The sequence below is a fragment of the Marmota marmota genome, unplaced genomic scaffold (genome assembly GCF_001458135.2).
Source record: "Marmota marmota marmota unplaced genomic scaffold, marMar, whole genome shotgun sequence".
Lineage (NCBI taxonomy): Eukaryota > Metazoa > Chordata > Mammalia > Rodentia > Sciuridae > Marmota > Marmota marmota.
The window spans coordinates 7,130,244-7,152,463 of record NW_026000000.1 but is presented as its reverse complement, the minus strand read 5'-3'; the positions used below and the strand labels follow the sequence as shown (position 1 = coordinate 7,152,463).

The 22,220-nt window shown below is 38.4% G+C and overlaps 1 protein-coding gene and 1 pseudogene across 8 annotated transcripts in view; both read left to right on the top strand.

Moving 5' to 3' along the window:
• Positions 1 to 4,404: 4,404 nt before the first annotated feature.
• On the top strand, positions 4,405 to 5,442 carry LOC125618052 (annotated as a pseudogene).
• Positions 5,443 to 10,402: 4,960 nt separating this feature from the next.
• The window catches only part of Washc2a (WASH complex subunit 2A), a 57,076-nt gene continuing 45,258 nt past the window's right edge, over positions 10,403 to 22,220 (top strand). For 6 of the 8 annotated variants that reach the window (XM_048807449.1, XM_048807452.1, XM_048807450.1 and 3 more), the window contains exons 1-4: positions 10,403 to 10,560; positions 10,646 to 10,768; positions 11,682 to 11,846; positions 20,082 to 20,144. In XM_048807449.1, the coding sequence (XP_048663406.1) occupies positions 10,558 to 10,560; positions 10,646 to 10,768; positions 11,682 to 11,846; positions 20,082 to 20,144 (354 nt within the window). In that variant the 5' untranslated portion in view covers positions 10,403 to 10,557. The remainder of the gene's footprint in view (positions 10,561 to 10,645; positions 10,769 to 11,681; positions 11,847 to 20,081; positions 20,145 to 22,220) is intronic. The other 2 variants (XM_015498893.2, XM_015498892.2) reach the window with 1 other exon arrangement.

The window sequence follows — 22,220 nt, the reverse complement described above, 5'->3', positions numbered from 1 at the left end:
AAGTAGTTTTAGGTACATACTGATTCTTTCCTTAATCATTGGCTCATTGCAGTTGAAATTAACATTAAAAATGGCATGTGTTTTCTGTGTAAAGAAGCAACTCTGCTGGTTTCCTGCTGTACTTGTCCAGACTGGCAGTGGTCTTTACCCAACTCTAACCTTCTTAGAGCCATTCTTGAGATGTTTGTCTGGGTCTTCAACTACAAATTGGGCCAAGCTAAGATCTATATCTCTACATATATATGGATATATAAATATTCATATATAATATATATTAATATCTCTCTAGATACATAAGTAATATGATTAAACATTTATATGTATGATTATTTCATGTCTTTTTTCCAAAGGGAAACAAAGGTCATACCATGAAGCGATTCACGGGAATTGCAAATTAAGATAAGGAAAGAACACAAAAGAATTCATGAGAGTGGAAGGACCTTTATGACTTCATCAGAATTGGGGCAGGAGATTTCCAGTTTGTAAGGCGGTAAAGAGAACAAAGCAAGGTGGGTGCAGTGGTGCACGCCTTTAATTCCAACATTAGAAACTTGTTCCCTAATGCAACAGTGTTGAGAGATGGAGTCTTTAATAGGGGATTAGATCAAGATTAATGTCATACTTGTTGGAGTAGATTTGTTATAAAAGCAAGTTTGTCCCCCTTCCTCCTCCCGTCCACTCCCTCCCTTGCTCTCATTTTCTTGCCCTTCTGCTTTCCACCACGGGGGTCCCAGCAAGAAGGCCCCCACCAGACCCTTGATCTTGGACTTCCCAGTTTCCAGAACCATGAACCCAATAAATTTCTGCTTATTATAAGTTACTCAGTCTCCGACATTCTGTAATGTCATTACCACAAAACAGAGTAAGACAAGGAATCTTGTTATTGCTGAAACTGTGGCTGTCAGGGAATAAACCAGGAAAATCAAGGCCCAGGGCTCTTTCCTTTGACATCATCTCTTCCTGCTACCTCCATTGGCCAAACCCATCTGGAAATCAGGGGAAGAATGACCAACATATCCTAGTTTGTAGAGGTTGGAATCCCATGGCTCAGAGTAGGCTAGGCAAGTAGTAGGGTGCTGAAAGGAGAAATCCCAGACTTCTCAGTACACTGGAATTAAACCCTTTAAAAAAAACAAAAGTAGGGTAGGGGATGTAGCTCAGGCATAGAGTGCTTGCCTAGCATGTTCATAGTCCTGAGGTTTGATCCCTGGCATAGAAAAAAATCATTGAAATGTCCATTATGGAAAGGAATTTTGTGAGTTTAGAGTTATCCTAAGGTGACTCAGAGTAATTACATAGAGTAATTTTCTAGATACATGCATCCAGGGCTGTATTGATACCATGCATCTTAGCTGGACTATATAAATACCTTGCTAGTCTGGCTTTGGGATGTGGTGAGCACTCAATTAAAGACATGCAGCTGGTCTCAGTTATTGAGGAGGCTGAGGAAGGAGGTTTACTTGAACCCAGGAGTTTGAGACCAGCCTGAGTGAGACCCTGTGCCGCAGTCTGGCTGGGCACAAAATCACGAGCCACTCAAGCAGGAACAAACTCTATTATTTTTTGAAACTGCCGCCAATGTCCGGTATGCGCCCGGGAAGATTTTCGATCCACCCCCGCGGCCTCCTCCCGGACCGCAGAGAGCGCCCCTCCCCCGGAACTCCCTCCTACTGTACTTCCCCAACCAATGGGAACTCTCCAGGAGTCCCGTAGCTGGCCTAGGTGAACAGCAGGAGTCCAATATCCATATGAATGCAAATCTTAACATAATCATATCATCTCAACGGCTAGCTGGAGTCACGTTTCGACCAAAAATGCCATGCATCATATACTTGGCTCTTAGTAACCCTGTATTAAAAGCAAAACAAAACAAAACCCCTCAAAAGATGTTCTAAAGCTAGATGTAGTGGCTCAAACTTGTAATCCCAGCTACTCAGGAGGCTGGGGCAGGAGGACTGCAAGTTTAAGGCCAACCTGCATGACTGTAAGTACATTTTCATTATTTTGCTATCATTACTACCTTTCATTTCCAAAACTTTCTTTTTATTTTCCCCAGATGAAATTCTGTGTCCATTAAACAATAACTCCCTGTTAAACTCTCCTCCAACTCCTAATTTCTGTCTCTGTGAATGTAACTATTCCCTCATGTAAGTGGAATCATGCAGTATTTGTTCTATGAATGTCTTATTTCATTTAATGTAACATCCTTGTTTCACCTGTGTTGTAGCATGTTTCAGAATTCCTCTTTTTAAGACTGAATAGCATTCCATTTATGCATATACCATAGTTTGTTCATCCATTCATCCACTGATGGAAATTTGGGTTGTTTTTACCTCTTGACTATTGTGAATAATGTTGATATGAATGTTGATGTAGTTCCTGTTTCCAATACTCTTAGGTATAAACATAATAATGAAATTACTGGGCTGTATGGTAATTTCATGTTTAACTTCCAAGGAACCACCATACTGTCTTCCACATTGACTGTTCTGTTTTATATTCCCACCAACAGTGCGCAAAGGTTCTAATTTTTCCACATCACCAATACTTTATTTTTTGCTTAGTTAGTATTTTTTCTTTTCAGTAACAGCTATTGGGATGGGTATCTTGTGATTTTGATTTACATTTCCTGGTGTTGAGAATCTTTTCATGTGTTTATTGTCCATCCTTAGATCTTTTTTTTTGGAGAAATGTACATTTAACTCCTTTGCTTGTTTTTAAATTGGGTTGTTTCACTTTGTATTTTTGAGTTGCAAGTGTTTTTTATATATTACAGATATTAATCCCTTATCAGATATATCATTTGGAAGTACTCTTTCCCATTCCGTGGAATGTCTTCAGTCTGTGGATGATGTACTTTGAGGAACAAAGATTTTTAATTTTGAGGAAGACCAACTTTATTTTTCTTCTTTTTGCCTATGCTTTGGGTATTGTATCCAAGAAATCATTGCCAAATTCAATGTCATGAACCATTTCTACTACGTTTTCTTCTAAGAGTTTTATAATTTTAGGTCTTATATTTATGCATTTGATTCATTTTGAGATAATTTTTGTATATGGTATAAAGTAAGGCTGCAGTTTTATTCTTTAGCATGTCAATGTTCAGAATCTACAACACCATTTGTAGCAAAGACTATCCTTTCCTTGTTGAATCGTTTTTTAAACCCTTCTCATTTGACTATAAATATGTGAGATTTTATTTTTGGAATTTCTAATCTATTCTACTGCTCTCTTATACCAATACAATACTATTTTGATTTTTTGTAGCTTTGTCATAAGTTTTGAAATCAGGATACTTGAGTCCCCCAAATTGGTTGTTTTTCAAAAATTATTTTGGTTTTTGAGAATCCCTTGAAATTTCATATGAATTTTAGAGTGGTTTTTGTATTTCTGCAAAAACCCCAAAAGTTGTTGGAATTTTAGTAGGGATGGTATTGAATTCATAGAATACTCTGGGTAGTATTATCATTATAACTATAGTAAATCTTCCAATACATGAACAAAGATGTTTCCACTTATGTATGTCTTCTTTAAGTTCTTTTATCAGTGTTTTGTTGTTTTGAAAATATAATTCTTTTACCTCATTAAGTTTATTCCTATGTCTTTTATTACTTTTGATGTTGTTATTGTACATTGAATTATTTTTTAAATTTCATTTTCAGAATGTTCACTGGTAGTGTATTGAAACTCAACAGATTTCCCCCCCTCACACCCTTTTTTTGTTACTGATGATTGAACTCAGAGGGCCTTACCACTGAGTTACATCTGCAGCTCTTTTTATTTTTATTTTTTTAAATTTTGAGATAGGGTCTCAATAAGTTGCTTATGGCTGCACTAATTTGTGGGGGCTGGCCTCCAACTTTCGATCCTCCTACCTCAGTCTCTCAATTCTCTTGGATTACAGGCATGTGTCACCATGCCCCACTGAAACTCAACTGACTTTTGTATATTGGTTTTGTATCCTGCAACTTTAAAGAATCCAATGATTACTTCTGACAATTATTTTATGGAAAAAATCTTTAGGATTTTTCTACAAATGAGGTCACATCACTCCAATTTGGATGCATTTTGCTTCTTTTTCTAATTGTTCTTCTTTTAGCCTAATTGCTCCAGCTAAATTAATAGAAGTGGTGAAAGTGGGCATCATTGTCTTGTTCCTGATCTCTGCACTGAGAATAATGTTCTCTACGGTTTTTTTTTTTTTATATTTGGCTTTTCCTGTGCTGAGGGTGCACACATTTCTTGAGTGCTTTCAATGTGCCAAGGATTTCTGAGTGTTTTGCACATAGTGCCTCATTAATTGTATGCAGCCCTGTGAAACAGTCACTAATATGAGAACGTTCGGAAACAAAGAGGTATGTTCTTTCCATAAGTTAAACTTCTGTAGTTTTTAACATGTAGCAGGCTGGTGTTTTTTTAAAATAACGATTTGTTAAGTTATATGAAGGAGCCGCTCCATGCTGCATGGTAAGTGGAAGCAGCGGGTGGTCGTGCAATCAAGCAGAGGCAGAGGTGGCTGAGACCGTGGCTGGAAGCAAAACTGGAAATGATAGAGGGAAGGTCAAGTTCAAGGCAATGTCTTGCTCAGAGAGCAGGACTACGGCTTCCTGTGGGCCATGTCCACAGACACTTTGGACTTGCCCCACAAGCCACAGAGGTATGGGTACTACTGCTGCTAAGCCCAGTGCTCCGATTCTGGAATACCTCACTGCAGAGGTGAAGAAGCTGGCAGGTCATGCTTCTGAGAACTTGAAAGAAAAGTGTTATCACTTTGCATCACTTGCAGCTTGCAATCCGTGGTGATGAGAGATGGAGTCTCTTATCAAGACTATCACAGCTGGAGTGGTGTGATCCCTCACGTCCACAAATCTCTGATTGGAAAGAAGAGACAGCAGAAAACTGCTAACAATATACAAAAGTTTAACCAATGCTCTTCCTACCTGTCATTGTACTGTAACTGGGACAGACGGTAACAATATAGCATGTGGAATTTTTAAAAGCAGTTAAATAGAAAGGCATAGGCAATTACTGTAGACATGCTAAAAGAAATATTTGTATGTTCTTAGACTCCACGTTTAATGAAGTAGCTTTTCATGTGGTGACAGTTGTATGTTGATTGGTTAAATTTCTCCCATGTTTTATAGAAAAGTGATAAATCATTTTTACCAAAATTATATTAAGCATCAATTTTAAATAAGCTACCTTTGTAGCATTATTAACCACTCTATACTGTGAATTTAGATCACTCAATCATTTATTAGTTTGTTGACTACTGTTTTACAGTAATAGAGGTCATGATTAGTCTGTAAACTATTTAATATATAATTGTGCACTATTGGGATTCTTAACAGATGCCTCTCAATTTAAAAATAAAACTTATCAACTTAATAATTTAACTTCTAAGAAATTCATGTATGTATACATACACATTCCATTAAGAGCTCTTCCAGATAAGAGAAGCTTCTACTACTTTGTAGCAAAATAATTCAGTTAAATATCTTAAGACTCTGCCATAGATTAGTGGTTAAAAACCAGTTCTATGGAGCCAGATGACCTGGATTCAAGTCCTTCCTCTATTACTTATAATGTGCGCTGTGACCTTACCCAAAATACCTGCTCTGTGCCTTAGTTTCTTTACCTTAAAGCAGTAATGAAGACAAATCCAAATTTTGAAGAATAGGGCATTCTACAAATTAACTGAGCAAGGCTTTTCAAAAGTATTCAAGGTCATGAAAAAATAAACATTGAAGAACCATCTCAGATTAAAAGAAACTGAAAAGGCATGACAGTTAAGTGTAGAACAGGATCTTGGGTGTGATGGCGCAACAGAGAAAAGGACGTTATGGGACAACTCATGGTGTGGTATGTAAACAGCCCAGTTCTTTCTCTTGGAGCAGGATAATTCCAAAAAGCACATTTTGTACTTTCCAGAGTTTCCCTGTAGGAGTCACCCCTAGTCACCCTGGTGGTAGTTAGCTTCATAATACACCCTAAATGGCTGCTGCCTTCCTTTCTCTGGCTCACTTCTACCTCCTGCCCTACCCAGTGTTCCCTGTTCCTCTCAAATAAACGACCTGAAAGAAAGTCCTTGTCTCTGGGTCAGTTCCTAAGGGAACCAAATTTAGGACATTTAATTCCATTTCTGAAACACACAAATTAACCTGTGATATTGGAGTTCTGGGCAATAGTTACCCTTGGGTGAGAAGAAGGCTGAGACTGGATGGAGGCAGAAGAGGCCTCCTGGGGAATCAGTAACATCCTTTTTTCTGATCTGAGTGCTGGTTTTATGGCCATGTTCCACTTATGAAAATTTATTGATTTATGCGGTTAAAATATTTGTTTTTTAATAGGCACATTATAATTCAATAGGAAGTCTTTTTAAAACAGTTTATTAGTTTAGGCAGGGTGTTAGACTTTTTTGTTTTGTTTTCTATAGTGAAGGAATGAAAAAGTTTTTACCCACTGGCTTTTGCTATAAAAAAAGGCTAACACATTTGCACTGAGCAAAACAACACATCATTTTTTATAATTATTTTTCTGGTCCATATGTAGCCACAAAACAGGAAGAGACAAAAACTAAAAAGATGGGAAGTTGGGCCCAAGTGCCCAAGAAAATAAGAAAGAGAAGAGATAAAGATGATTTAAGCACACGGAACAAGAAAGAAATAAAAGAAAGTAAGATATACCAAATGTATACATATATTTGGGGTGTGTATGTGTGTGTGTGTGTGTGTGTGTATTTGAGAGAAAGAGGGAAAGGGGGTGGGGGGAGAGAGAGAAATACATAAATATTTTTTCTCTCCATATTGTCATAGGGATTATAAAGATCCCTCTCCAAGGCTTAGAAGCATAGGCATTTAGGAAATTATATCCTTTTCCTATATTCAACAGAGAAAAATTCCTAAAATAATGTCTCATACTCAATACATAAATTTTCTTTTAAGAAACCTTGTGTTGAGTGCTGAAGCATGCTTGTAATCCCATCCACTCAGGAGACTGAGACAGGAGGATCACAAGTTTGAGGCCAGTCTCAGTAACTCAGCAAGGCCCTAAACAACTTAGACCCATTCTCAAAATAAAAAAAGGGTTTGGGATTTAGCTCAGTGGTAAAGTACCCCTGGGTTAAATCCTCAGCACCGAAACAAAACAAAACAAAACAAAAAAAAACAATAAAGCCTTTGGGGTCAAACCCAGTTTACAAAAGGAAGTGCATCTCTTTTAAAAACATCAGGTTTCCAACATGTGACCTTTATGTAGATCTATTGACAAAGGACTTGAAATTTACAGCCAAGGCAGAGAGGGGATTTCCTGTTGGCATCTGTACTGTTGTTTGAGGGGGAAAACCTGTAGCACAAAGTGTGGAGTTGTGTTCTTTGTTTCATGAATTTGAAGAATAAAATCTATGGATACAGGGTGGGAACAAAGTAACAGGATTTATTAGAGTATTAGAAAGAAAGCAGAGATCCTAAAGAGGGTGGGGTTCCAAGACAGGGATACCCAAGAGTGGCTATTGTCTAGGGGTTTATATAGATCTATAGGTTTAAAGAAGCCCCCTTGCACAATTCTGGGTAACACATTTAGTGTATTCATGCAGCCTTTACTCCAATCAAAATACCAATCAGGCATATTTCCTTCTTGGAGAGCCATGGACCCCAGTCACGTAGGTCATGATTTAAAAATAGACTTTTTGTAAGTGTCCTAGCAAATACCTGCAGGTGCAGTTTGTGTTGTACTGCCCAAAAGTTACCCAGGAGCCATCTCCCTATCTGTTTAGCTTCATCTCTTCCTCCTGACGTCATGAGTCCTTGTCTGATATTCTCTACTCTCCTGAAAACAAAAATATTCTGAAAGATCCAGGCACAGTGGCACATGCCTGTAATCTCAGCAGCTGGGGAGGCTGAGACAGGAGAACAGCAAGTTCAAAGCCAGCCTCAGTATAGGTGAGGCACTTAGCAACTCAGTGAGACCCTGTCTCTAAATAAAATACAAAATAGGGCTGGGGATGTGGCTCAGTGGTTGAGTGCCTCTGAGTCTAGTCTCCAGTACCCCCACCCCAAAAGAAAAAATCTGAAAGAGGGACAGGGTGTGTGTGTGTGGGAGTGGTGTGTGTGTGTGGTGCAGGGGACTAAACTAGGCGAATCTTAGGGAAATGTTCTATCACTGAGCTATACCCCCAGCCCTGAGATGAGATTTTTAAAAAAGTATAATTTAGAGATTTAAGATGTATCAAGAAAAATATTTTGAAAGATCGTCCCTGATAAGTGACAAGGTTCTATTTCTTTTTCTCCCTTGACATTCCTAATACAATGACTGATTAGTTATGTGATTAATTAGAATCCAGAAGTAGCTGGTGTATAATCTTAGTACTTGATTCCATGAGACAGCATTGATTTGGTGCCTGGGACAGCCTCTGGAAAGACCCCACATTTTCTTTCCTGTTGTACATGCTCTAGACACTGAAAGAAAGCCATGGGACTGGGGTTATGGTAGCTCCCTGCTAAGTCTGGCCTCCTACTAGGTCTGGCTTTCTGAAAGCTAGCAGTCCCAGGGACCATAGCTTGTGATTCCATCCCTCAGTACTTTTCATCCTAGGTTCACCCAGGGAAGATAGCCCAAATAACCCCATTCCCACTTAATATCATCTGCATAATTTGTGGTGCTCAGTGCAAAATGAAAATGTGTGTGTGTGGGTCCTTCGGTCAAAGAATTTTAAAGAATCCAAACAACAACAGCAGAGCATTAAAGCAAGTGGAGCCATTCTAAACATGCAGATTTAAATGAGATACTTTAGGAGAAATATTGTATAAACATATAGCAAATAACTTAAGTCACTTAAATTGCATTTGGGGTAATCTGGGAAGTCCTCAACAAGGTAAAGGCTGAGGTTACCACAAAAGAAAGTCCAAGCATTGGACTGTATGGGGAAATGATAAGATTGAGGGTGAATGCTCACTAAATAGCAGGCACAATGCTAGTTGTTTTACAAACATCATCCCACCTCTGCAGAATATCTATCTGTACAATTTCAATAATCTGAGAAGGAAAACTCAAAGAAGTTAAATAACCTACCCTTGGGCACACACAAACAAAATTAGTTTTTGGTTTGCTTTGTGATGCTTATTTTGTTGTTTTCTGTTGTAGGGATCAAACCCTAAGCCTTGCACACTAGGCAAAATTGCTCTGCCCTTGAACTACATACCCAGCTCCGGAAGTTGAGATTTATTTTAAAAAGTAAGTTAGTCTGGCTCAACAACAACTCAGCAGAGGAAAATTCAAATAAGTGTGGGAATCGAATAGCTGGCTCAATGAGTGCTAGTAGGGAGCTTGGTAACTGAAGGATGGTTTAAAAGGGGATTTTTGCCTATCATAAATGTGGCCTTGAGTCTTAAGGCAATGCCAAGAATAAAGCAGACACCAAAAGAATGAGCTGAAACTGTGAATGTCATCAGAAGCATGATGATGCCCACGTAGACCAGTGATTCTTCATTTACTTAGTGCAAGGATGCCAGACCCATCATATGTTGAGCCACACCGCAAAGAAAAGACCACGGACTCCAATTTTAAATCAAAGCAAGCTATATTGGGTACACAAAGAAAGCTGGCCAGTGGCAGTCTCTTCCTAAGCCAGGCTAGAGATCAGGTCTCCAGGAAAAAGGTTTATAACACAAAAAGTTATAAAGGCGGGGTGGGGGGCACTGTCTTGGGAACTTATAGCTAACAGGATTCTGACAAGCCTAATACAAAGGCAGACAGCAGGTTAATGACCTACGTGGCTTAACATTTCAAGGTAGGGAATAGATTCAGATCTCAACATCAGAATTTATGAGACACTGCTGAGGTTTCAGAGGGAGTTGTTATTGGTTCAGGGGGAGCCAGGATTTATGAGGTGCCACTAAGGTTTTAGAGAGGGTTGTTATCCGGTCAGGGAAAGCCAGGCACTGGCAGGAATTCCAAGCAAGTTTAAAACATCAAAATATGGCCAGGCCAAATAGAAATCCTAGTATTTTACAGAAAACAGAAATGATTTTTTTTATGACTTTTTGATGAGATGGCTCCGATCTTAAGATGGAATTAGGCTGGGTTCATCACACAGACAGTGGATTTGCAGCAAGTGAACAGGCACAGCTCTATTACCGAAGTTTTCTCCTGCATCTACATCACTCAGCATTTAAAATCCCCAGGCTGGTTGCTCCACAAGCTTCCTTGGGACCCCTCCTCTCCACCTGCCAGGCTGGCAGCAGGAATGATGCCCTGATCTTGGCCGCCACTAGAGGGCTCCAGCCCCATCTCTTTTGCGCCCCCTGGCGTCCACCCAGCCCTCAGTATCTCCGCCTTTGCCTAATGGAGCCTGCCTAATTTTCCTTGGAACCCCCCGCCCAGCTTCCTTCCGGCTGCGTCGCACATCCGCTCACGTGTGGGCCCTGTCATGTGACACACAGTCACGTGATCCACCTCCACCCCTGCTGGGTCGCGCTGCAGGGTTTCGATTCCGGAACTCTGAGGTTCTCCACCAGTGCAGGCATTGCCCCTGTGGAGCCCGCAGAGACGCGGGCCGAGATGGTGAGGGCGGCAGGTCCGGGTAGGGCTGCCCTGGGGTGGCCTCTACCGCCAGGCTCAGCCTCTTTTCTCGTCCTTCCTGCTACAGATGAACCGGACGACCCCAGACCAGGAGCGGGCTCCGACCTCCGAGCCCGTGTGGGAGCGGCCCTGGTCGGTGGAGGAGATCCGCAGGAGCAGCCAGAGCTGGTCGCTGGCCGCTGATGCGGGAGTGAGAGGCGGGCCCTGGGGACGGGAGGGGAAGGCGGGCCGCACTGGGTGAAGCACAGGCCGGGGAACTGGAGTCCCTGTTCCTCTGCACCTAGGCTGTCCCGCTGCCTGCTCTCTGCTCCTTGCCCTTGAAAACCCAACCATGACAATCCCCAGGTCCGAAGGAGAAGGGCAAATCAGTGGGCTCAACCCATCCAGAATTCGGACTAAAGCGTAGATGAGGATTTGTCTTCCTTCATTGGGCTCCTGGCGGTGCACGCATTTGCTTCCAATTAGGCAGATGCGTTTCTGCGTTGCTGAGGGATTGCTATGGCCTTATTCTGGGTTGAGATCTGGACTGAGTGGCAAGAGACAAGCCACTATATGAATATCCTTGAGTGACATCCTTAAGTCTTGGGACCCAGAAAGGTCAGTTGTAATTCCAGAGTCCCACATGAATAGGATTTTTGGATTGAGTGTTTTGTTATGCTTCATCAGTGATCCCTGTAGAATGACAACCAAACGGGACTTTAAAATTCCTCCAGAAATGGGATAGCAAGTGTCCATTGGCTCACTTCTTTGATGAGCTTTCTTTCTTTTTTTTTTTTTTTTAAGAGAGAGTGAGTGAGGGAGAGAGAGAGAATTTTAATATTTATTTTTTGGTTTTCGGCGGACACAACATCTTCATTTGTATGTGGTGCTGAGGATCGAACCCGGGCCGCACGCATGCCAGGCAAGCGCGCTACCGCTTGAGCCACATCCCCAGCCCTGATGAGCTTTCTTAATGTTTTATTTTTAATGCTTCTAGATCTTTCAAAAGCATCTTTCCTTTATGTTTCAACACTCAAAAGTGAAAGGTTGTGGGTTCTTTTTCGTTTTGGCACACAGAGTAGATGCACATAATATTGATACTACTATGTTTATTTTGAAAATAGCTACTACAGTTTCTACAGGAATTCTCACAACAGACTATCTCTCGGACCCATGAAATCAAGAAACAAGTGGATGGACTAATTCGGGAGACTAAAGCCACTGATTGTCGCTTGCATAATGTCTTCAATGATTTCCTTATGCTGTCCAATACCCAGTTCATTGAGAATGTGAGTTGTTTACATAATGCTTATAAATAATACCTTTTTGGGGAGCAAGCGCTATTGTAATTTTAGATACCCTCCTAAACTTTGGTGAACAGTGGTTATGGGTAACTGAAGCTTCTTTCTTTAGGATTATTGCCTGCTTTTTTTATTAGTAAAGTTTGGGTCTTTTTCCACATCTTCAAAAGAAATCTAATGATAAAATGTCCTTATTTTCTAGTCTTTCTATCCTTTTTTAGTTTTCAGAGCAGATGACAGTTGTGCTAAGTTATATGATACTCAAGGTCCATTATGGCACATTCTGTAAGTATAGCTACAAACAGGTTACTGAATTTCACCTAAACCACAAGTGATTTTAGTCTATATATTGAGTTTCTGTCAGATATTAGGAATATAGATAACTTAGACAGAAATTTTATCTTGGTAAATAGTATAATTCTAGAATGAAAAGGAGGATGTAGGTGTCTGTGGAGCCAAGTGGAGTAAAGGGGAGACTGTTAAGAGATGAAGCTTACCTAAGCTTATCTGTTTCTCAGAGATTGTTAATTTGTGAAAAGATAATTATTAAAATAGACTATCTCCTGCAATCATTAAATGTGACGCAATAGAAAAGATTTTCAAAATTGCAAGTTTATAAAAGTCCTTCAATTAGGATTAAAACAATACCAGTAATGCCATGCAGGCAACTTATGCAGTGTGTATTTGTGCATATTTCAGTAGCTCAGGTTGAAATGCTACTTCTAACCTTTTTTGGGGAACTATGTATGAATAAAGATCTTCATAAAGGTATTAGAAATCTCTTTGCCAGCTATTTTTCTTAATGGCAAACTCATGAGTTTGAAATATAATGGCATTCAAACTTCCTTGTCTGGAATGCTTAGGATTACATGTATTTCAGGTTTCAGGGTTTTCTAGATTTTGGGATATTTGCATAGACTATCAGGTTAGCATCCCTATTCTGAAATGTGCTAAAATCCAGAATTTTTTGAGGGTCATTACAGTGCTCAAAAAGTTTTGGATTTTAGATTTTTGGATTAGAGGTGCTCAGCCTCTAGTTATTTTCTACACTGAATGTCCTTGCTTGGTTCTGAGCATTCTTTGACTAAAAGAGTCAGATAAGGGCTGGAGTTGTGGCTCAACAGTTGAGCACTTGCCTAGCACGTGCAAGGCCCTTGGTTCGATCCTCAGCACCACATAAAAATAAATAAATAAAATAAAGGTATTGTGTCCAACTAAACTAAACTGCAACTACAACTAAAAAGAGTCAGCTTAATTGGCCAAGCATGTGGCTCAGTGGTATAGCACTTGTTTAACATGCATGAGGCCCTGGACACAAAACCTTAATAATAGTAATAGTAGTAACAGTCAGCCTAGAAGCTGACTCTACTTTCCTGGTGAACACTGCCCAGTCACTTTCATAATGCCGAATTTGTCCTTCTAATTATTGTCATTACTTTCTTTGTGTACCTTTTTTGCTATATCAGGTGCTCAGCACTTCTTTCAGTCAATGTTACAGCTCTAGACTGAGCAAGGAAATAGATTTAGAAGCTTTTTTTTATACTTGGCATTCCTATACCAGCCTAGTCCTGGATTGGTACCTGATGAGTCTTTTATGGGGAGAAGGGGTGAGGAGTATCACAAGTTTCTTTTCTTTTTTTTTAAACTTTTTTTTTTTTTTTGAGAGAGAGAGAGAGAGAGAGAGAATTTTTTAATATATATTTTTCAGTTTTCAATGGACACAACATCTTTATTTTACTTTTATGTGGTGCTGAGGATCCAACCCAGCGCCCCACACCTGGCGAGCGCGTTACCGCTTGAGCCACATCCCCAGCCCTCATAAGTTTATTTTCTGAGTTACTGTCTTCAGGTGTCCCTTTTTCTCTAGCTTTTCTTTTCTGTTGAAGTTTTCTTTGATTCAGAGTTTTCCATGGTATAGGTTTTGTGGATTTTTTTTTGTGTGTGGTTTTTGTTTTGTCTTGATTACAGTTCATTATTTCTGTTTACTTTTGTGGATTCTATTTTCCATCCATCTCTTCATTCCTTTAATGTTATGTCCTATGCCTCTTCCACTCCGTTCTTCTGTCAGGATTCCTGTTTGGTGTCACTATCAAGTATAAATGCTTCTTAACCTTCCTGTAATGCCTAAAAACATGTTAGAGGTTCTTTGCATTTGTGACAGGCAGCTGATGATGTTGAGGGAACAGCTATTGCTTAATAAAACTTCAAAAAAGTCTATTTGCTGATAATACCTGTGGCAGTGATCTGGCTTCTATTGTGTTTTTTTCCCCCCCAACCCTTATATTTTGTACTACTTATATATTGCTATTCAGGCTAGAATGGTGGTACCATTTCGTTTTGTGGTAGTTCATTGGAAACATTTATTCAGAGTCTGATAGGTTTCTGCATTTTATTAATTAACCTTAGAAACAGCAGTGCATTTGCAGACTACACTTTAGAGTTTGTGAAACATTCTGGACTTTCTAGGGCGAGAACCATCAAGACTTTCTAGGGCAAGAAAAATTAGTGCCTTTAGTAAAGGCTCAAGAGGGAATCCTGAAGGATTCTTGCTAATTAACACTGGCCAGTGTTTTGGTGTCTAATCAAAAGATGACCCAATTATTTTCTTCAAAAAAATGGTGTTTATTTTCTGTAGCCTTATTTCTACTATGCTTAAATGTCTGCAGAAGAACAGCTCTAATTCTTAAAGTTTCACTAATCTGTCAGTTTAGGAGTTTCATGCATGTATTTGCCTATAATGACTTCTGTTTTTTTTAGAAGCTATCTTTTTTTTTTTTTTTTTTTTTAAAAACTCTCTCTTTATTTATTTTAGTTTTTTTCGGCAGACACAACATCTTTGTTTGTATGTGGTGCTGAGGATCGAACCTGGGCCGCACGCATGCCAGGCGGACGTGCTACCGCTTGAGCCACATCCCCAGCCCCTTTTAGAAGCTATCTTAAAGGAGAATTTTTTAAAGTCCATTGTTTTAAAATTTTTAGATTTGTAAAATTAAAATTTTCTGTTCCAAAATGAAACCTAAATTAATTTTTCAGGTCATCTTCCTGTTAATTTATAAATGCTATTTTTGGAGTCATTTTCCCCCCCCTCCTTTTCACCCTTTCTTTTGAGGAAATAGATGTGGTTACTGAAACTCAGCAATTAGGCTAATGCATGTCTCAGAGCCTTATTGCCCCAAACTTCCTTACAGGCTGCCTTCTGGACCTGTCTTATTTTAAATGATGATATCCCTTGCTTTTGATGCTGCAACCTTTTATTTCTTGAAGGTACCCAGTGCCATGTTATCATCAGGCCTTGGCTTACAATCATCCATGTGCCTCTGTCCTTTGATTGATATCTGTGTTCCACTTCTTGGCTCAATTATTACGTCTTCTTTGACCCTCTGTTCTAGGCATATCCCCTGGATAAAAGCTCTTCAAGCATCACAGACTTCCAATAATCCTAATTTTAATGTTATTGATGGTATCTTATGAGCTGAACTCCCCTGCTAAATGTTATATTAGTAGGGTTCATCACAAGCCTGATACATAGGGACTCTTATGAATATTTGAATATTCATAATATTTGAATGAATGAACAAATGAAAGAACCAAGGTCTGTGTATAATCTGTTTTAGTTAACTTTTTTGCTGATGTGACCAAAAGACCTGACAAGAACAATTAGAGAAGGAAAGTTTACTTTGAGGCTTATGTTTTCAGAGGTCTCATTCCATAGAAGACTGGATCCATTGCTCTGGGCTCAAGGTGAGGCAGGAGAATGTGGTGGAGGAATGTAGGTCAGGACATGGCCACCAAGAAGCAGAGAAAGAGTTCTTCTCACACTGATGTCAAAATATTCACCCCCAAAGGTACACTTCAGTGACCCACCTCCTCCAGCCATACCCTACCATTATGTTATCACCTAGTTAATCCCTATGAGGGGATTAATGCACTGATTAGGTTAAAACTCTTAAAACCCAATCATTTCACCTCTAAACATTCTTGTGGACACTTAATACCTAAACTACGCATCTGTTAAAAAAAAAAAAAATCCCTAGTTGTTTCAGTTTTCCATGGTCCTGCCTTCACCTTTTATTCTCTCTTCCCAGTTGAGGAACATCTCCTAGAGGGGAAATACCAAAGATATCTAACAGTTCTGGGTATGGCTATCTGATTGTAAAATGGCTACAAAGCACATAAAACTGTGAGTTCAGCCTGGGAAGGGTGAAGGAAATTGGCATTGATTATTTGCTGTGTACTAAGTACTTGAGATGCATAGACTGCTTGTGCTCAAAAGATCCCAAGTTTTAGGTCTTTACTCATTGTGTTTTTTATGTCTTGTAAGGTAGTTTTAGTGACAGGGGGAAAAAATAGGTATTAGTGCTGTTCTTGGTATTTAAATTCTGAAGTAACCTCTATCTTAATTAAAGTCTCATTTTAAGATTTAATTTTTCTGTTTCTGTCTGAAAATTATTACCAATTTATGATTTTATTTATTTATTTATTGGTACTGGGGATTGAACTCAGGGGCACTCAACCACTGAGCCACATCCCCAGCCCAATTTATATTTTATTCAGAGAAGGGTCTCACTGAGTTGCTAAGTGCCTCACCAATGCTGAGGCTGGCTTTGAACTCACTATCCTCCTGTCTCAGCCTCCTGAGCCTCTGGGATTACAGCCCCGGCATGAGCCATCATGCCTGGCCCAATTTCTGATTTTTATGAAGCAATTAGGGGTTAAAAAAAAATTAGGGCTTTGAATGTGGCCCAGTGATAAAGTACTGGCCTAGCACACACAAGATCCTGGTTTCCATCCCAAGCACCCCAAGAAAAAAGAGGAAAGGGAATAGAGGGTGGGAGGGGGGAGGGAGAGGGGAAGGGCTGGGGAGTGATATTGGCCACATTATGTTGTTATATTGTCTGTGTGTACAAATATGTAACAACAAATCCCATCTTTATGTACAACTATAATACACCAATAAAAAATGTGGAAAGAAAAGGAAAACAGATGGGGGAAAATAAAAATAAAGTTAGAATTAAGAGTAAGAAAATTTTGATCACAGAGGAGCAGTGAAAAAAATCAGCATATAAATTGAATTCATATTTTTCTGTATTCTTTCTTCATAGTCTAGAATCCAGAATTATTTTAGCAATTAATTGTAGGAAATTTAAGTAATCTGAAAAGATAACTTAAAAAAATTTTACATTATCCCAGTGGCTCAGGAGCCTGAGGCAGGAGGATTATGAGTTCAAAGCCTGCCTTAGCAACTTAGCAAGGCCCTAAACAACTATGAGACCCTTTCTCTAAATAAAATATAAAAAGCTGGGGATGTGGCTCAGTGGTTAAGCACCCCTGGGCTAATTTAATTATGATCACTGAAATCTTTTATATCTTTGTATAAATAAGAAAAAGTTTTAAATTACAATGTTGTGTTTCCTCTATAGTGACATTATAGCATATTTGACTTGTTATAAAAATAGATGTTCTTTTTAACCATCAAGGAAAAAAAAACAATAAAGAAAGATATAGGAAAGAAAAGTAAGAAAAAGAAAAATTATCTGAAATTTCATCAGATGGAAATGTATATTGTAAATGCATTTCCATGCAGACAATAGGCTTACAGAAGATAAATCCATAAAAGAAGATTCGTTATAATTCCACCAGCCCAGATTAATTAACCTTTGAGCATTTTGATGTGTTTTTTTTTTTTTAAACTGGAGATTAAACCCTGGTGTGCTTAACCACTGAGCCATATCCCAGCCCTTTTTATTTTTTTATTTTGAGGTAGGGTGTCCCTGAGTTGTTTAGAGCCTCTCTAAATTGCCAAGGCTGGCTTTGAACTTGTGATCCTGGGATTTCAGACAGGTCTGTGCCACCACCCCTAGCCTTTCTAGTCTTTTATTTGTTTCAACTTTGACCTGTTCTAGATGACTGTGTGTGCATTTGCAGCCTGATTTTTTTAAATATTAACTTATGAACATTTTAACACATCTTTGAGACTTTTGTGAACTTAATTTTTATTCCTACTCCCTTCTATGATTATCATAATTTATTTAACAATTATCCAATATCCGATTTTAATGAACTATTTAATATATATATAAAAAATACAGACAACAACAAATGTTAAGAATATACAGCACCTAGCATTGGTTAATAGATCTTAATATTTTGCCATTTTGCTTCAAAGATACCAATCTACCCCCTTTTTCTCATGAGTGCTAAACATTTTGGGTGAGGACTTTTTTGTATCCCAGCCTTTTAATTTTTTATAACTGGAGAAACTATCTTGAGTGGGTATGTGTGAGTACATATATGTATAGTATTAGCAATTCCATTTTTCTTTTGTATAGACAACCTTTATTGTGTAGTTGTTATTATCATGTTGATTTATGTGAATGAATGTGTGTGTTTATGTGACTATAAAATCAGGCTTTCACATAATTGAGGCCTTTCTGGTTTTCTCTGCTGTATGCTAGTAAAATTATCTTAAATACCACAGATTTCTAATCCATCACAATACAGCAATTCCCCACAACTTTATTCGTAATTGTCATATTTCTCTTTAACTTTCTAATTTGCCATGTAAATTTGAGACCTCAAAATGTAGTTTATATTACTATTTCATTCCACAGAAATCCTATAAACATTTGATTGGAATTGCATAGTAATTCTGGTGTTTGTGACTTTCCACTATAAATTGTGATGCCATGAGCATCCGGTTGTTTGCAGTCAGGAATATTTTTCTTGAAACTAAGATTTAAGAAATAGAATTCTGGAGTCAGAGGTTATATTTAAAAATCAATGTTATTTGATCAGATTGGTAGGTTATTTTTTAAAAGATGGGCAGTATCTACTGCTGCCAAAGGCTTGGGATATATATAGATGGGTACACTGGTGGTGAAAGTGACTTGTGACACATTCATGCATAGTAATCTAGAAATGCTGTTAAGATTAGAAAAGTTTTGTCTTTTTATTTGACAATGCTATTTTGAGAAGCCTATAGAAATAATTATTGCCTAGGAAAGTGTGTGTGTGTGTGTTTAAAGCAGCTTTTTTTACAATAGCAAACTTGGGAAATATTAATATTCACCAGTGGAAAGCTTTTGACTAATTGAAAGGTTTGAATCAAATCTATATATATTGACCTACAATGTAGTTTACGAGAAAGTTAAGTGAAAGAGAGGGCAAAGAAATCTATAGTATAAGTGTGTTTTTATTTAAAAACAAGAAGGGTAGGTAAACTGAATGTGTGCATTAGTCTGTGTTTAAGGACCTTAGGAAACAGGAGCATGTGCTCAAAGTTTAAGTTGGTTATTCCCAGGGTTAGGTTGGGGTAGGAAGGGAGTTAATTCATATACCATGAGATTCATTCTTCTTAAATGTATGTAGTTCAGAGGCTTTTAGTTTATTCATAAAGTTTTATAACCATGGACAACAAATTCCAGAACATTTTCATCATCTTATATTTATTGACTTTTTTTTCATCATCTCTCAAGTGTCTCAAATTTGAGTTTTTTATATTTTGGAATATTTGCATAAACTTTACCAGTTGAGTATCTATCCTTAATTATGCTGTACTTTGGTGGTTAAAAGAAAAGTTTAATAAAAAAAAGGAAATCACAGTGAGTTGGCAAAGTAATCTGTTTGTCTTGGAAAAGAGATTCTTGCCTGGCCATGCAGTAAAGGTCATTTATATACCCAGCCTTCTGGCAAGTCATTGGTTGATTTTATCTCTCTGTTCTCATGTATGTGGAATAATAAACATTTATTGGCATTTTAAACAACAGGATGAAAAGAAATTTTAACTTTACCATATCCATCGCTCTACATGTTAAAGATCTTGTTACTTAGTTTTTAAGTTATTCCAGTTGTCATTCTCAGTTGCTTTGGAGAGAGTACCTAATCACTGCCCATCAGCATTGTGTGTCTGGTGAAACAAAAGGATGCAACTGAGAAAAGAAAAAGAAAAGAAAAGAAAAACTGATTTCTTACTGTTTTTACTACTCTAGTCAACCATGAAGTTGAACTTACTTTATATTTTTTTGTCATTTTTTTAAAATTGTGTAAATTGATGATTGTTCTTTGCTGTTTGTCTATGACCCATTGGTAGTGGCTCCAGCCATTGTTGATAACCATTTCCTTCCTCATCCTTGTCTTTTTGTTACTGTATACTGAATTCTTATATTACAATTTATTTCAAATAATATTTTGATCTTTTAAAACTGAATTTGCTTTCATATTCAGCGTGTGTACGATGAAGAAGTGGAGGAGCCAGTGCTCAAGATTGAGGCAGAAAAAACAGAACAGGTACTTTAACTCTTTGATTAAGTTCCCAGCTTAGAGTAGAAGATTGATAGAGATTTGTTAGATATCTAGTATGGGGAAGGATACTGGGGAAGTGGGAGAGATTTCTCTCGAAAGGTAGCCCAAATGAACTTTTTTATTTGTTTCCGAAACTTAGCATATTAAGTAATATGTAGATTGAATTCCTGAATTCTGGTATAAAAATAGAGCAGAGATCAGCAAACCTTTTCTGTAAATGGCAGTAGCAAATATGGAGGTTTTATAAGCCACTTAGTTGTCTGTCTCTTCTCTTCCCCTTCCTCCTCTCCTTTTCCTCTTTTTCCTCTTTCTCTTCCAGCCTTTTAAAAATGTAGAATTTATTCTTACATTTGCAGAACTAGGCCATGGGTTAGGAGTTGGCCGATTTTTTTTTTTTTTTTTTTGGTGGTGTTAGGGATCAAATCTAGGACTTCAGGCATGTGCTCTACCACTGAGCAACATCCCCAGCCCAAATTTGCCACCTCTAAAGTACAATATTACATAGGTGAGTTATTTGAAGACTGAGTTTCTCTATCTCTCATGATTGCTTTGATGTTTATTACTACCAGATCAAAATGTTAATAAGATACATATTGGTCTAGTCTGCCCACAATTGAGTGCTTCTTGACTGCTATAGGAAGCTTTAGTATAGAGAATAGGAATTGCACAGTGAACAGTTACTGACTCTGTAGTAATACTGCAGGTGGCCGTTAACTTAGGATACTTTCTCTCAAGAGGTTATAGTACTGGTGACCACAGGACCTAGAGTTTCTAAGCTGTGTGGCTTAACTGTTTTGGAAGTTCAGAAGAGAAAGTACTGGTGGGTAGAGATAGGAAGGATGAGACTTTGGCTGGAGGAAGAAAGAAGGGCCATATTTTGAGGTGGTGGGTGGGGCTTTTCAGCAAGAGAATGCCATGAGCCAGAGTTCAGAGTTGATGATGTGTCTGGTATTTCAGGCCAGAATTATGTGAAAGCCTGATTTTGCAGTCACATAAACATACATACATACATGGACATTCACATATATAAATTAACTGGTGGCCAAGCAAAGAGGAAGGAAAACGGGTAAGAACTTGTTGCTGGAGGGCTTCAGAAAATAGGCCAAAAGGCCAAGGAGCAGTGGTTCTTGCCTTATTTCCTGTGGCTTCATAGTAACAGAAAGTGCATAAACATTCTTCCTGCCTGGTCTCACATATAGGTATTATTGGCACTAAGAAGTTCTGGGCCATAATGATTTCCTAGTACTCTGGCTGAGTTGCTTCCTCTTGTGTCCCACCCAGGAAGGCACAGGGGAGTGGGGGAACATTTATTATGGGAGTAGCTTTCAGGGAGCTCTAGCTTACTCAGAAAATGTAAATCACTTGAAAAGGTTAGTGCTCTGTCAGTAACTATTGCTTGTAACAGGTGAAGCTGTAAGTTTATAAGAGGATATTACAAACTAGCTACAGTCTGACTATTCCCAGGATTTTTAGGATAATCAAGATATTTTATTTCTAATGGTACTCAAGGACTTGCTAACCATTTAAGTGGAATAGTATTTGGTTATACCAAGTCAGCATTAAATATGAAAAATGGGTATTTAGTGAACTATTTTCTAAAAGCCACAGGGGAAGGAGGTATACCTTGGTGGTAGAGCACTAGCTTAGCATGCATGAAGCCCTGGGTTTAATCCCCAGCACTGCAAATATAAATAAGAAAAAGCCCTGTATGTTTCATGAACATGTTTTCACAGACTCAGTACAAAGACTTCAATACTTGAGGTAAAAGATAAAAAATACTCATAGGGTTTTCTCCTTTGGCCTTCAAAACAGCACTGTATGGTTTGGTTCCTTCTAGAGTTAATATTTTGAGAAGAGAAAATTATTAAATATATTTTTAATATTTCTCACAACTGATAACACATGTGCTTGTGTACAAGGGGACTGCCATTGAGAGCTGTTGTAAGTAGAGACCTGTGGAAAAGTTTCAGCAGGTTGGCGATATGGACAGACTTGTTTTGAGGGAAAGCATTGTTCTGTGTGATATATAGTAGAGATGAAACTGATCTTTCCTTGATGTGA